At 53.1% G+C, this 16,644-nt stretch overlaps 1 protein-coding gene across 3 annotated transcripts in view; it reads right to left on the minus strand.

Annotated features, from left to right (window-relative positions):
- NBN (nibrin) overlaps positions 1–16,644 on the minus strand; it is a 135,435-nt gene that overhangs the window by 99,730 nt on the left and 19,061 nt on the right. For 2 of the 3 annotated variants that reach the window (XM_073679564.1, XM_073679562.1), the window contains exons 2-4: positions 7,697–7,833; positions 2,087–2,235; positions 988–1,147 (exon numbers count right to left, since the gene is read on the minus strand). In XM_073679564.1, coding sequence (XP_073535665.1) covers positions 988–1,147; positions 2,087–2,235; positions 7,697–7,833 — 446 coding nt within the window. The remainder of the gene's footprint in view (positions 1–987; positions 1,148–2,086; positions 2,236–7,696; positions 7,834–16,644) is intronic. The other variant, XM_073679563.1, reaches the window with a different exon arrangement.

A 16,644-nucleotide genomic window follows, 5' to 3' on the forward strand; every position in this document is an offset into this window, starting at 1 on the left:
TTACTACTACTTGCGATGTTTGATTGTTTCTTTTTCCTTGTCCTTGTTATATTTCAGTTGCGATTTATCCCTATCAAGCAAGTCCCATATGGTGCATGTGATATTTAGCATTCTTTGCAACTACGTTATATTAGAGACATATATATACTTTCCATGAGTTATTTATGATAATGATCCCTGTGTGAAGTGCAGTCTCATGGGACCAGAATGGCTCTGGAAACTGGAGAAGACGGCGATCTGTAAGTATTTGAATGCACCATTAAATAGATAATTAGGAGGGATTATTTATTTATTTATTTTACTCACTTATATAGCGCCATTAATTCCACAGCGCTTCACAGACAATATCGCCACTGTCCCCATTAGGGCTCACTATCAGTATGTGTTTGGAGTGTGGGAGGAAACTTGAGAACTCGGAGGAAACCCACGCAAACACGGGGAGAACATACTAACTCCTTGCAGATGTTGTCCTTGGTGGGATTTGAACCTGGGACCCCAGTACTGCAAGGCTGCAGTGATAACCACTGAGCCACCGTGCTGGATTACGAAATAAAAATTTTAGAGACTTTTTTTTATATATAAATCTGCCAATGTGTCCATTAAACTACAGCAAACGTCAGATCGAAGCCTCCCCAATCTCAACGTGTAGTCCCATCATAGACATTTACTGCATATGCATGAGATGCGTCAAACAGATTTTTGAGATTTTTAGGAGAGCAAGTCACCCCCATACACAATGACTAAAAAACCAATGTTCTGCATCTGAGGGAGATTTATCAACCGTGTCATAAAATGTTTTTTTTTTCTTTTTCGGATAGTGAAAAATGGCAGCAAACCCATTCCAGGCATCATCATGTGGCTTGGAAACATACACATATATGTTTTAGAAAAAGAACATTTTGGAGCCCGCACTTCATTTTTCTAACAATTTCCGTAAAACATGTTGACTTATTTTGCGGAGTAAATCTCTCTCCTGGATTCACTTACCTTAATAGTAACTTTGACAGATGTCATAACCAGATGTGTGCAGTGCGGAGTCCAGTTATTCACAACGTGGCCTCCTAACGACAGCACAGATTGGGTTAGAGAACTCTTCTCGGGGCCATTTAAACATGAGGAACAAGCCACCAGGGGCTCATACATCACCCTGGTGGAAAGCACAGGAGAACATCACACAACCATGACCTATGTACTGCACGCCTAAAACAGCTTTACATCCTGTCAGGAAAAAGTAGAGAAACCTTTTCTTTACAAAACCTTGTGAAAAACATACCCTACATTATTCTGACGGGATAAGATTCTATATTTTTTACTACATTGAGCAGTAAGTGAAACATACGTCCTATACTTATATACAAATGCTGAACACATGTAAAAATAATAAAGAAAAAAATGAAACTTTTTTTTATAAAATTTAGTAGGGAAAATAAGTGTTTGATACACTGCCAATTTTGCCCATCCCAGCCTTGTGCAGGTCTACAATTTTGTCCCTGGTGTCCTTAGACAGCTCTTTGGTCTTGGCCATGGTGGAGAGGTTGGAGTGTGATTGATTGAGTGTGTGTACAGATGTCTTTTATACAGGTAATGAGTTCAAACAGGTGCAGTTAATACAGGTAATGAGTGCAGAGTAGGAGGGCTTCTAAAAGAAAAACTAACAGGTCTGTGAGAGCCAGAATTCCTGCTGGTTGGTAGGGGATCAAATACGGTACTTATTTAGTGCAATAAAATGCAAATTAATTATATAAAAATCATACACTGTGATTTTCTGGATTTTTTTTTGTAAGATTCTGTCTCTCACAGTTGAAGTGTACCTACAATAAAAATTACAGACCTCTCCATTCTTTGTAGGTGGGAAAACTTGCAAAACTGGCAGTGTATCAAATACTTATTTTCCCCACTGTTCATAAAATTTATTACCAGCTTCATTTAATAACACTGGCCCTGTACTTGGGACTAATGTAAGTAGAAGAACTAGCCCTATAATACATTTATACCAGGCCATTTATATAGTTTGGCCTCTAGACATTTCATCAAATTACACCGAAAAGAAAAAACAAAACAGCATCAGTAACAAAGACACTCTTACTTGAAGGTGCTGTTATAGACCCCAAATGTGACCTTGTCTCCAGATTTCAGGGTCCTGGAGCTGTCAATCTCCATTTTTTCTTCGTTGATAAAAGTGCCATACTTCGAGGAGTCCTTAATCGTTAGAGTTGGGATTACGCCTGGTTGACCCTAAATGAAAAAGAAAAGACTGGATGATACCGTATAAGTATTCACCACCTCGTCTGATGATCCGTGCTGCCATTTATACTCTACAATGAACAAACAAGTGCATTCTTACTAAGGTCGCTCATCAATTTATTGCAGATTTAATATCCATAAATTCAATGAAGTCATCACTTCCATCATTAACAACATGACAACTATTCTTTCCCCTAGAAGAAGTTTCAGCTTTTTTCTTGACATGTGTACATTTTCTACCAGAAGTGGTATTTTGGGCAAGGTTGGGTATCAATTTTGTCGGTCACGTAAGTTCGGATCCTGCGGAGCTGCCTAGTAGAGTTTGTGCAAGTTGATTTGCACTTCCCAGTGTATCGGCCACGACAGTGGTCAGTAGCCGCTGGACGGGAGTAGGAGAGCCGCCTCTTACCTGATGGGTGAAGGGGGGGACACCAAGCGTAATAAGGTCTTATCCAAGGGAGGAAATTAGTGATAAGTGAGAAGAGAGAACTGCTCACCTATCGAGGTGCCAGGAGCTGTGGTATGATCAGACCATGTTCCTGTACAGACACAGCCATTACACAGTAGCGGAACATTTATAAGATTATCTCAGCACAGGAACATTTTATTTAACACATCCAATTGTGTAAGTTATTATTATTCCAAGATCTATTGATTAAAATGAACTTTTTGTTTGCAGGAAAACCCCTTTAAGAGGCGGTTCACCCATTCCCGTCTGGCAGCACAGACCACTGTTGTGGCCACTGGACTAGGACGTGCTAATCAATTTGCACCAACTCTAGTACCGAAAAGAAAGTATTTTTTTTTAGATCTGCAGCTCCGCCATGCAACACGTGCTCAGTTTGGTGCTTTACAGGTCTCTACTAAGTTCTCGAAATTAGAGATGGTCTTGGTGACTACAATTTAACCTTTGCAAATAATCCTTTTCTATCAAGTGTAATGCAGCGGCTTGCGGCATTACTGTAATGGTCCAGGGTGTGTTTTGGCTGACCATGTACCTCCCCCTCAGGTGACTGATCACATGACTGTGACATCAGCACAGGTCCTGTGTGCACTGGATATAAACCCTGGTAGTTTTGAAACAGGTGTGAAAATCGTGAGGCCTGTTCGCCGTGTGTGGGACACCGTGAGAGTGTGAAGCCTGAAAGGCAGTGGCTGGATCCTTATGTGTCAGAGATGCCAGTAGCCTTGGAGTGCAAGAGGCTTGAAAGACAAGAGTCCTGAAAGGCAGAGGCTGTATCCTGTGTGTGCAAGAGATGCCAGTAGCCTTGGATGGTACGAGGGCTGGAGACCCCCATCTGGGAAGCCGTAAAGCCACAGCGGTGGCAGAACAAATCTGACTGAAGCAGCTAAAACCCGGCAAAGGTAAAACACTGCTTGATGTGGACATTTATATTGTTAACTTGCTGAAGGCTGTATCTGGAGCCAAGTGGACATATCTGTCACTGGAAAGGCTCTTGGACAGCATATGTGTAATATGTCAGCGAGCCACTGAGATGGACTCGGTTATGAGCAGTTTATGATAAATAATAAACTGAAGGATTGTGAAATACCGGAAAGTCGTCGCATGTGTGCTTTAATTGACCCGGTGAAACGAGTGTCCCCCAGCATGATGACTAGCGCTGCCTTACACAAGCCACTTGATAAGTTAAATGGATGTCGGACATGCCTGACTTGACAGAAGGTTGGGGGGTGATTACTACACTACATATATTCTGATTCAATCCAAATTCCTAGTTAGGGTGTACTACATGCCAGAATGGTTTACAAATATAGGTGCCAGTCCATGCGATTTGTGTGTCAGATGTATGGCAAAAAGTGGCACATGCTGTATGGTCATGTTCTAAAAATACAGAAATACTTCTCTTTATGAATGAACAATTCGATTTTCCTACATTCCTGTCTCCCCAGGTTTACTTTATATAATGGTTGAGGTGTTAACTGGAGTCTAGAAAAATAGCTTATTTAGTTTGACACTTTTTGCACAAAGATAAACTATCATTATGGCCTGGAAGTCGTCTGATACACAAAGTGTTAATCACTGGGTGCAACTGGTCAATAAATATGTTCTGACGTATAGGATCTTAGACACCAACAGGAAACGTGCAGACAAATTTGGGAAAGTCTGGGAGAGGTGGTTGGAAACGACAGATACAGCTCAGTAAGTCCATGCATGATAATATAAAATGAGCAATTTGCTCCACAGTGATCCGGTATCTTCCCACGTCCATGATGAGGGCAGCGGGTTAGGTGGGTCTGAATGACGGTGTTGGTGGGCTTCTGTTGGGTGTGCACGTTATGGTTATTTGTCTGCTTGTTTGAATTGAACTGATCATATGTTTTTGAACCCTTCGCTCCTCTGCACTGTGGGGAATTAATTTTTAATGTACGCCGAGATCACTGGGACTGGAAGTTAGCGACTCTGGCGCCTGCGCACATCGAAGGGCAGGACAGAGCAGAGGAGCAACGACAGGCAGAATGCGCAGGCGCGGGATTTCCAGCTGCGCACATGACATCAAAAGGGACTTAATATTAGGTGCAGAAACCTTTCTTTGTAATTACAGAGGTCAGACGTTTCCTGTCGTTCTTGACCAAGTTTGCACACAGCGCAGCAGGGATTTTGGTCCACTCCTCCATACAGATCCTCTCCAGATCTTTCAGGTTTTGGGGCTGTCGCTGGGCAACATTGACTCTCAGCTCCCTCCAAAGATTTTCTATTGGGTTCAGGTCTGGAGACTGGCTAGGCCACTCCAAGACCTTGAAATGCTTTTTACAAAGTCACTCCTTAGTTGCCCTGGCTGTGTGTTTCAGGTCATTGTCATGCTGGAAGCCCCAGCCACAACCCATCTTCAATGCTCTTACTGAGGAAAGGAGATTGTTGGCCAAAATCTCACGATACATGACCCCGTCCATCCTCCCTTCAATATGGTTCAGTTGTCCTGTACCCTTTGCAGAAAAGCACCCCTAAAGTATGATGTTTCCCCCACCATGCTTCACAGTTGGGACAGTGTTCTGGGGGTTGTACTCCTTCCTCATCCAAACACGTCAAGTGGAGTGGTTATCAAAAAGTTCTATTTTGATCTCATCTGACCACATGACCTTCTCTCATGCCTCCTCTGGATCATCCAGATGGTCACTGGCGAACTGCAAACGGGCCTGGACATGTGCTGGTGTGAGCAGAGGGACATTGCGTGCCTTGCAGGATTTTAATTCATGACAGCGTAGTGTGTTACTAACGGTGATGTTTGAGACTGTGGTCCCAGCTTTCTTCAGGTCATTGACCAGGTCCTTTCATGTAGTTCTGGGCGGATTCCTGACCTTTCTCAGAATCATCCTTACCCCACGAGGTGAGATCTTGCATGGAGCCCCAGACCAAGGAAGATTGCCAGTCATCTTGTGTTTCTTCCATTTTCTAATAATTGTGCCAACTGTTTTTGCCTTCTCACCAAGCTGCTTGCTTATTGTCCTGTAGCCCATCCCTGCCATGTGCAGGTCTACAATTCTGTCCCTGGTGTCCTTAGACAGCTCTTAGGTCTTGGCCATGGTGGAGAGGTTGGAGTGTGATTGGTTGAGTGTGTGGACAGGTATCGAGTTCAAACAGGTGCAATTAATACAGGTAATGAGTGAAAAGTAGGAGGGCTTCTTAAAGAAAAACTCACAGGTTTGTGAAAGCCAGAATTCTTGCTGGCTGGTAGGTGATTAAATACTTATTTCATACAATAAAATGAAATTTAATTATTTAAAATTTTTTAGATTCTGTCTCTCACAAGTGAAGTGTATCTACGATAAAAATTAAAGACCTCTCCATTCTTTGAAAGTGGGAAAACTTGCAAATTCGGCAGTGTATCAAATACTTATTTTCCCCATTGTATGACTAATTTCGCCTGTATACAACCTTCATGCCCATATTAATAACTCCAAAACTTCAAAAGGGTGACAGATTCCCTTTAATAATTTCAGCCAATTCAACAACGATCTTTCTGTTAGGAACATTCCCAGAAAGATCAATCATCCGGGGTCACTGAACGTGCATGGCCAGGATGAAAGCCTCTTACGTCCAATAAAGACTAAGATGTGCATGAGGCAAACACTTAACGATCATTCACCAGATGATTGTTCGTTCCAGGCCTGTCCCATCTTCAACTCCAACCTCCTACACATTGGACCTCAATACTAAAATTGACCTACTTATATCAAATCTACATTATGATTTCAATGGTAAAACACGGACAAAAGTTTATCACACGCAGAACAAAAATAAGTGCAAAATACATAACAAATGTCAGTAAAGTAGAAACTGCACAGAGCTGCAAAGTATAACAACCACATAAAAGGAGGGAATATTCAGCTAGGGGATTGTCAGGGAGGGTGAAGTTAGAGTGATACGGAGAAGTCAGAGGACACAGAAACAGAACGACACGCTGCAAACTTCAGTATTCTCTAACAGGAAGGTATCAGCAGCAAATTAACTATAGACTAAAATCAGAAATCTTGCAAATTTCAGCAGTCTCATTATCATTACAAGCAGGATTACAGTGAAAGGTAACACCGCTATTCACAGCTGATAACACAGGATCCACCATTCACAATAGGTGAAGTCCCAGCTCACCTCCTCCTCCGGTACAATGACCGATAACACTGTAATATACAGTACATAACACAGGACCCATCAATGATGTCACATTGATATTTGCCCTGATAAAAGGATGCTTATTAAATATTTCAAAACAATTCAGTAAGGTCTGAATCAGGCCATAATGTTCATGCGTCCAACAAGCAGTAGCAGTCTAATATTAAGCCTTGGGGTCAGTGTAAAAATGATAAGTATATTTTTTAATACAGCGATATGAAAAATAAAAAAAAATAAAATACACTTATCAATATTTTTTCAATATTTAAAAGGAATCTGTTAGGTCTGATATTGCTATTATCCTACAAATACAGGGTTAACTTGCAGGTTAATAGCATTATTAAGGTGTCCGGCCGTTGTACTGAAAGTCCGGAACTCAGGAGAACATGAACTTAATTTCTCCCAGGAGCCGCCGGCTTTCAGTCATGCAGACGAGCCCGAAGCAATTACAGTCACCGATCACAGTAACAACGACTGCTGTAAGCACGGCCCGGCACTGACTGACAGCCAGCTGTGCATTACATCAGTACAGAGCCGGCTGTCAGTCAGTGCCGGGGTGTGCTTCCAGCCGCTTCTCTCAGTGATGTGAGCAGCGACTGTAATTGCTACGGCCACACCTGCATGACTGAAAGCCGGCGGCTCCCGAGAGAAATAAAGTTCAATATCTCCCATGTGCTGCACTTTCAGCGGCCGGGCACCTTCATAACGCTATTAACCTGCAGATTAGCTCTACATCAGAAGGTGAATAGCGTTACTGGACCTGACAGGTTCCCTTTAAGTTTAAGATAAAACAATAGTTATTTTTGTGATGACACAACTTACCAGGCTGGAGAGCGGGCGGCTAACAGAAAACGTAGCATGAGCTCTGCTAATGGACTGATCGTCGCCAATCAATATTGCACAGTTCTTCCGCCCCACAATGTAGTCAGTGGCGGTCAGAAAGTGATAGGCCGGTGCTGCTAATGAAAAGAGAACAAAATAATGAAGCAGAAAACAACAAGAAACACATGAGCTGGATCTCCTAGGAAAACAAAGCATTACTATTTCCTTAAAGAGAAAGGCTGTGTGCCCACAATGCGGATTTAATGCGTTTCCGCAGCGGACTTTCCGCCGTGGAAACGCATTAAAAACGCTTGCTAAGTTGTCTGCCATGTTTCCCAAAGATAATCCGCATGTGCTGTGCACATGCTGCGGAAATTTCCGCTGCGGATTATCATTGCAGAAATACCGTTAGTTATTCAGCCTAATTTGCATATTAACCCCTTTACCCCCAAAGTCTGTTTGCATGTTAATGACCAGGCCAATTTTTACAATTTTGACCACTGTCACTTTATGAGGTAATTACTCTGGAACGCTTCAACGGATCCCCCTGATTCTGAGATTGTTTTTTTGTGACATATTGTACTTCATGAAAGTGGTAAAATTTCTTCGATATCACTTGCGTTTATTTGTGAAAGAAAATCGGAAATTTGGCAAAAATGTTGAAAATTTTGCAATTTTCAAACTTTGAATTTTCATGCCCTTAAATCAGAGCGATATGTCACACAAAATAGTTAATAAATAACATTTCCAACATGTCTACTTTACATCAGCACAATTTTGGAACCAAATTTTTTTTTTTGTTAGGAAGTTATAAGGGTTAAAAGTTGACCAGCGATTTCTAATTTTTCCAACAAAATTTACAAAACCATTTTTTTTTAGGGACCACATCACATTTGAAGTCACTTTGAGGGGCCTTTATGACAGAAAATACCCAAATGATACCATTCTAAAAACTGCACCCCTCAAGGTGCTCAAAACCACATTCAAAAAGTTTATTAACCCTTCAGGTGCTTCACAGGAATTTTTGCAATGTGGAAGAAAACAATGAACATTTAACTTTTTTCGACAAAAAATTTACTTCAGACCCAAATTTTTTTATTTTTGCAAGAGTAACAGGAAAAATGGACCCCAAAATTTGTTGTGCAATTTCTCCTGAGCACGCAGATACCCCAGATGTGGGGGGAAACCATTGCTTGGGCGCACGGCATGGCTCGGAAGGAGCACCATTTGCTTTTTTGAATGTAAAATTTTCTTGAATAATTAGCGGACGATATATTGTGTTTGGAGAGGCCTTGATGTGCTTAAACAGTGGAAACCCCCCACAAGTGACACCATTTTGGAATCTAGACCCCTCAGGGAACCTATCTAGGTGTGTGGTGTGCATCTTGAACCCCCAGGTGCGTCACAGAAGTTTATAACGTTGAGCCGTAAAAATAAAATTTTCTGATTTTTCACACAAAAATCTTTTTTCAGTCCTAAATTTTGCATTTTCATGAGGGTAACAGGAGAAATAGCACCATGCCATTTCTCCTGAGTAAGCCGATACCCCATATGTGGGGGAAAACCACTGTTTGGGTGCACGGCATGGTTCAGAAGGGAAGGAGCACCATTTGCTTTTTTGAATGTAAAATTTGCTTGAATTATAAGCGGACGCCATGTCGCGTTTGGGGAGCCTTTGATGTGCTTAAACAGTGGAAACCCCCCACAAGTGACACCATTTTGGAAACTAGACCCCTCAGGGAACCTATATAGATGTGTGGTAAGCACCTTGAACCCCCAAGTGATTCACAGAAGCTCATAACGTACAAAAAAGTTTTTTAGCCCCAAATTTTTAATTTTCATAAGGGGTAACTGGAGAAAATGGACCCCAAAATTTCTTGTGCAATTTCTCCTGAGCACGCAGATACCTCATATGTGGGGAAAAACTATTGTTTGGGCGCATGGCAGGACTCAGAAAGAAAGGAGTGACACTTTGGAATGCAGACTTTGATGGAATGGACTGCGGGTGTCATATAGAGTTTGGGGAGCCCCTGATGTGTCTGAACAGTGGAAACCCCCTACAAGTGACCCTATTTTGGAAACTAGACCCCTCAAGGAATTTATTTAGATGTGTGGTGAGCACCTTGAGCCCACAGGTGCTTCACAAAATTTTACAACTTGGATCTGTAAAAATGAAAAAAATATATTTTCCCATAAGTGTTGTTTTAGCCCCGAATATTTTCATTTTCACAAGGATAGCAGGAGAAAATGGACCCAAAAATTTGTTGTGCAATTTCTCCTGAATACGCCGATACCCCTTATGTGGTCGAAAACTACTTTTGAGGCACAGTGCAAAGCTGTGCACAGTGCAAAGCTCAGAAGGGAAGAAGCACCATTGTGGAGTTCATATTTTGCTGGACTGGTTTGACGGTGCCATGTCACATTGGCAGAGACCCTAAGGTGCCAAAATGGTAGAACCCCCCATAAGAGACCCCATTTTACAAACTACACCTCTCAATGAATTCATCTTGGGGTGCAGTGAGAATGTTGACACCACATGTGCCTCAAAGAATTTTACACCATTGGGCGGTGAAGACAGATTACATTTTTACCACCAAAGTTTTGTTTTAGCCCCAGATTTTACATTTTCACACTAGGAAATGGGTAAAAATGGCACCAAAATTTGTCACACAATACCCCTGTACAGTATTGCGTGCTTAGCCACACGGTGAGACTTGGGAGGGACAAAGCGCTATTTGCCTCCTGGAGCACAGATTTTCCTAGAATAGTATGCAGACTCCATATACAGAGATCCTAAGTGCTAGAAGAGAAGAGAAGAATCCCCCCCCTCAAGTGACCCCATTTTGGAAATTACCGTATTTTTCGGACCATAAGACGCACTTTTTCCCCAAAAAATTTGGAAGAAAAATGGGGGGTGCGTCTTATGGTCCGAACGGTACTTTACCGGTGGTGGTGGAGAGGGGATCGCAGGGTCCTCCGGCGGTAGCAGAGGTGAGATGTGGCGGGGCCTGTACCTGTGCTGGTGTCGGGTCGTGAAGCAGAGTAGCCAGGGCCTGTGCCGGGCTGTGAGTGGCGTCCGGTGGTGAGGCAGAGGAGCCGAGGCCTCTGCCGAGCTGTGAGTGGTGTCCAGCGGTGCGGCAGAGCAGAATGTGCGGCTTCCGTTGGCCGCGGCCATCTTCCCAAGGCCGTAATCCACGGGAAAATGGCGCATGCGCCGACTCGGAGCTCCGGCGGCCATTTTCCTGTAGATCACAGCCTCAGGCCGCCGGAGGCCGCACACGCTGCTCTGCCGCATCGCCGGAAACCACTCACAGCCCGGCCAGTCCACAGGCCCCAGGCCAGTCCAGTCCAGTCCACAGGCCCCAGGCCAGGCCAGGCCAGTCCAGTCCACAGGCCCCAGGCCAGGCCAGGCCAGTCCACAGGCCCCAGGCCAGGCCAGTCCACAGGCCCCAGGCCAGGCCAGTCCACAGGCCCCAGGCCAGGCCAGTCCACAGGCCCCAGGCCAGGCCAGTCCACAGGCCCCAGGCTAGGCCAGTCCACAGGCCCCAGGCCAGGCCAGTCCATAGGCCCCAGGCCAGGCCAGTCCACAGGCCCCAGGCCAGGCCAGTCCACAGGCCCCAGGCCAGGCCAGTCCACAGGCCCCAGGCCAGGCCAGGCCACAGTCCACAGGCCCCAGGCCAGGCCAGGCCAGGCCACAGGCCCCAGGCCAGTCCAGTCCACAGGCCCCAGGCCAGTCCAGTCCACAGGCCCCAGGCCAGTCCAGTCCACAGGCCCCAGGCCAGTCCAGTCCACAGGCCCCAGGCCAGTCCACAGGCCCCAGGCCAGGCCAGTCCACAGGCCCCAGGCCAGGCCAGGGCAGTCCACAGGCCCCAGGCCAGTCCAGTCCACAGGCCCCAGGCCAGTCCAGTCCACAGGCCAGTCCAGTCCACAGGCCCCAGGCCAGTCCACAGGCCCCAGGCCAGGCCAGGGCAGTCCACAGGCCCCAGGCCAGTCCAGTCCACAGGCCCCAGGCCAGGCCAGGGCAGTCCACAGGCCCCAGGCCAGTCCAGTCCACAGGCCCCAGGCCAGTCCACAGGCCCCAGGCCAGGCCAGGGCAGTCCACAGGCCCCAGGCCAGGGCAGTCCACAAGCCCCAGGCCAGGGCAGTCCACAGTCCCCAGGCCAGTCCACAGGCCCCAGGCCAGGGCAGTCCACAGGCCCCAGGCCAGGGCAGTCCACAGGCCCCAGGCCAGGCCAGGGCAGTCCACAGGCCCCAGGCCAGGCCAGGGCAGTCCACAGGCCCCAGGCCAGGCCAGGGCAGTCCACAGGCCCCAGGCCTGGCCAGGCCAGTCCACAGGCCCCAGGACAGTCCAGTCCACAGGCCCCAGGACAGTCCAGTCCACAGGCCCCAGGACAGTCCAGTCCACAGGCCCCAGGACAGTCCAGTCCACAGGCCCCAGGCCAGGCCAGGCCAGTCCACAGGCCCCAGGCCAGGCCAGTCCACAGGCCCCAGGCCAGGCCAGTCCACAGGCCCCAGGCCAGGCCAGGCCAGTCCACAGGCGCCAGGCCAGTCCACAGGCGCCAGGCCAGTCCACAGACGCCAGGCCAGGCCAGTCCACAGGCCCCAGGCCAGGCCAGTCCACAGGCCCCAGGCCAGGCCAGTCCACAGGCCCCAGGCCAGGCCAGTCCACGGGCCCCAGGCCAGGCCAGTCCACGGGCCCCAGGCCAGGCCAGTCCACGGGCCCCAGGACAGTCCAGTCCACGGGCCCCAGGACAGTCCAGTCCACGGGCCCCAGGACAGTCCAGTCCACGGGCCCCAGGACAGTCCAGTCCACGGGCCCCAGGACAGTCCAGTCCACAGGCCCCAGGACAGTCCAGTCCACAGGCCCCAGGACAGTCCAGTCCACAGGCCCCAGGACAGTCCAGTCCACAGGCCCCAGGACAGTCCAGTCCACAGGCCCCAGGACAGTCCAGTCCACAGGCCCCAGGACAGTCCAGTCCACAGGCCCCAGGACAGTCCAGTCCACAGGCCCCAGGACAGTCCAGTCCACAGGCCCCAGGACAGTCCAGTCCACAGGCCCCAGGACAGTCCAGTCCACAGGCCCCAGGACAGTCCAGTCCACAGGCCCCAGGACAGTCCAGTCCACAGGCCCCAGGACAGTCCAGTCCACAGGCCCCAGGACAGTCCAGTCCACAGGCCCCAGGACAGTCCAGTCCACAGGCCCCAGGACAGTCCAGTCCACAGGCCCCAGGACAGTCCAGTCCACAGGCCCCAGGACAGTCCAGTCCACAGGCCCCAGGACAGTCCAGTCCACAGGCCCCAGGCCAGTCCAGTTCAGTCCAGTCCACAGGCCCCAGGCCAGTCCAGTCCACAGGCCCCAGGCCAGGCCAGTCCAGTCCACAGGCCCCAGGCCAGTCCACAGGCCAGGCCAGTCCACAGGCCAGGCCAGTCCACAGGCCCCAGGCCAGGCCAGGCCAGTCCACAGGCCCAAGGCCAGGCCAGTCCACAGGCCAGGCCAGTCCACAGGCCCAAGGCCAGGCCAGTCCACAGGCCCCAGGCCAGTCCACAGGCCCAAGGCCAGGCCCCAGGCCAGTCCACAGGCCCAAGGCCAGGCCAGGCCAGTCCACAGGCCCCAGGCCAGGCCAGGCCAGTCCACAGGCCCCAGGCCAGGCCAGTCCACAGGCCCAAGGCCAGGCCAGTCCACAGGCCCCAGGCCAGGCCAGTCCACAGGCCCAAGGCCAGTCCACAGGCCCAAGGCCAGGCCAGGCCACAGGCCCCAGGCCCCAGGCCAGGCCAGTCCACAGGCCCAAGGCCAGGCCAGGCCAGTCCACAGACCCCAGGCCAGGCCAATCCACAGGCCCCAGGCCAGGCCAATCCACAGGCCCCAGGCCAAGCCAGGCCAGTCCACAGGCCCCAGGCCAGGCCAGTCCACAGGCCCCAGGCCAGGCCAGTCCACAGGCCCCAAGCCAGGCCAGTCCACAGGCCCCAAGCCAGGCCAGTCCACAGGCCCGAGGCCAGGCCACAGGCCCCAGGCCAGGCCAGGCCAGTCCACAGGCCCCAGGCCAGGCCAGTCCACAGGCCCCAGGCCAGGCCAATCCACAGGCCCCAGGCCAGGCCAGGCCAGTCCACAGGCCCCAGGCCAGGCCAGGCCAGTCCACAGGCCCAAGGCCAGGCCAGGCCAGTCCACAGGCCCAAGGCCAGGCCAGGCCAGTCCACAGGCCCAAGGCCAGGCCAGTCCACAGGCCCAAGGCCAGGCCAGGCCAGTCCACAGGCCAGGCCAGGCCAGTCCACAGGCCAGGCCAGGCCAGGCCACAGGCCCCAGGCCAGGCCAGTCCACAGGCCCCAGGCCAGTCCACAGGCGCCAGGCCAGTCCATAGGCGCCAGGCCAGGCCAGTCCACAGGCCCCAGGCCAGGCCAGTCCACAGGCCCCAGGCCAGGCCAGGCCAGTCCACAGGCCCCAGGCCAGGCCAGTCCACAGGCCCCAGGCCAGGCCAGTCCACAGGCGCCAGGCCAGGCCAGGCCAGTCCACAGGCCCCAGGCCAGGCCAGTCCACAGGCCCCAGGCCAGGCCAGTCCACAGGCCCCAGGCCAGTCCACAGGCCCCAGGCCAGTCCACAGGCCCCAGGCCAGGCCAGGTCAGTCCACAGGCCCCAGGCCAGGCCAGGCCAGTCCACAGGCCCCAGGCCAGTCCACAGGCCCCAGGCCAGGCCAGTCCACAGGCCCCAGGCCAGGCCAGTCCACAGGCCCCAGGCCAGGCCAGGCCAGGCCAGTCCACAGGCCCCAGGCCAGGCCAGTCCACAGGCCCCAGGCCAGGCCAGGCCAGTCCACAGGCCCCAGGCCAGGCCAGTCCACAGGCCCCAGGCCAGGCCAGGCCAGTCCACAGGCCCCAAGCCAGGCCAGGCCAGTCCACAGGCCCCAGGCCAGGCCAGGCCAGTCCACAGGCCCCAGGCCAGGCCAGGCCAGTCCACAGGCCCCAGGCCAGTCCACAGGCCCCAGGCCAGGCCACAGGCCCCAGGCCAGTCCACAGGCCCAAGGCCAGGCCAATCCACAGTCCACAGGCCCCAGGCCAGGCCAGTCCACAGGCCCCAGGCCAGGCCAGTCCACAGGCCCCAGGCCAGGCCAGTCCACAGGCCCCAGGCCAGTCCACAGGCCCCAGGCCAGTCCACAGGCCAGGCCAGTCCACAGGCCCCAGGCCAGGCCAGGCCAGTCCACAGGCCCCAGGCCAGGCCAGTCCACAGGCCCCAGGCCAGGCCAGTCCACAGGCCCCAGGCCAGGCCAGGCCAGTCCACAGGCCCCAGGCCAGGCCAGGCCAGTCCACAGGCCCCAGGCCAGGCCAGGCCAGTCCACAGGCCCCAGGCCAGGCCAGTCCACAGGCCCCAGGCCAGTCCACAGGCCCCAGGCCAGGCCAGTCCACAGGCCCCAGGCCAGGCCAGGCCAGTCCACAGGCCCCAGGCCAGGCCAGTCCACAGGCCCCAGGCCAGGCCAGTCCACAGGCCCCAGGCCAGGCCAGTCCACAGGCCCCAGGCCAGTCCACAGGCCCCAGGCCAGGCCAGGCCAGTCCACAGGCCCCAGGCCAGGCCAGTCCACAGGCCCCAGGCCAGTCCACAGGCCCCAGGCCAGGCCACAGGCCCCAGGCCCCAGGCCAGTCCACAGGCCCCAGGCCAGGCCAGGCCACAGGCCCCAGGCCAGGCCAGGCCAGTCCACAGGCCCCAGGCCAGGCCAGTCCACAGGCCCAAGGCCAGGCCAGTCCACAGGCCCCAGGCCAGGCCAGTCCACAGGCCCCAGGCCACGCCAGGCCAGTCCACAGGCCCCAGGCCACGCCAGGCCAGTCCACAGGCCCCAGGCCACGCCAGGCCTGTCCACAGGCCCCAGGCCACGCCAGGCCTGTCCACAGGCCCCAGGCCACGCCAGGCCAGTCCACAGGCCCCAGGCCACGCCAGTCCACAGGCCCCAGGCCAGGCCAGTCCACAGGCCCCAGGCCAGGCCAGTCCACAGGCCCCAGGCCAGGCCAGTCCACAGGCCCCAGGCCAGGCCAGTCCACAGGCCCCAGGCCAGGCCAGTCCACAGGCCCCAGGCCAGGCCAGTCCAGGCCCCAGGCCAGTCCAGGCCCCAGGCCAGTCCACAGGCCCCAGGCCAGGCCAGTCAAGTCCAGTCCACAGGCCCCAGGCCAGTCCACAGGCCCCAGGCCAGGCCAGTCCACAGGCCCCAGGCCAGGCCAGGCCAGTCCACAGGCCCCAGGCCAGGCCAGTCCACAGGCCCCAGGCCAGGCCAGTCCACAGGCCCCAGGCCAGGCCAGTCCACAGGCCCCAGGCCAGGCCAGTCCAGTCCAGTCCACAGGCCCCAGGCCAGTCCACAGGTCCCAGGCCAGTCCACAGGCCCCAGGCCAGGCCAGTCCACAGGCCCCAGGCCAGGCCAGGCCAGTCCACAGGCGCCAGGCCAGTCCACAGGCCCCAGGCCACGCCAGGCCAGTCCACAGGCCCCAGGCCACGCCAGGCCAGTCCACAGGCCCCAGGCCACGCCAGGCCTGTCCACAGGCCCCAGGCCACGCCAGGCCAGTCCACAGGCCCCAGGCCACGCCAGTCCACAGGCCAGTCCACAGGCCCCAGGCCAGGCCAGTCCACAGGCCCCAGGCCAGGCCAGTCCACAGGCCCCAGGCCAGGCCAGTCCACAGGCCCCAGGCCAGGCCAGTCCACAGGCCCCAGGCCAGGCCAGTCCAGGCCCCAGGCCAGTCCAGGCCCCAGGCCAGTCCACAGGCCCCAGGCCAGTCCAGTCCAGTCCACAGGCCCCAGGCCAGTCCACAGGCCCCAGGCCAGGCCAGTCCACAGGCCCCAGGCCAGGCCAGGCCAGTCCACAGGCCCCAGGCCAGGCCAGGCAGTCCACAGGCCCCAGGCCAGGCCAGTCCACAGGCCCCAGGCCAGGCCAGTCCACAGGCCCCAGGCCAGGCCAGTCCAGTCCAGTCCACAGGCCCCA

Source organism: Phyllobates terribilis, unplaced genomic scaffold (genome assembly GCF_046119375.1).
Source record: "Phyllobates terribilis strain yellow unplaced genomic scaffold, ASM4611937v1 Scaffold_4__5_contigs__length_816908805, whole genome shotgun sequence".
Taxonomy (NCBI): domain Eukaryota; kingdom Metazoa; phylum Chordata; class Amphibia; order Anura; family Dendrobatidae; genus Phyllobates; species Phyllobates terribilis.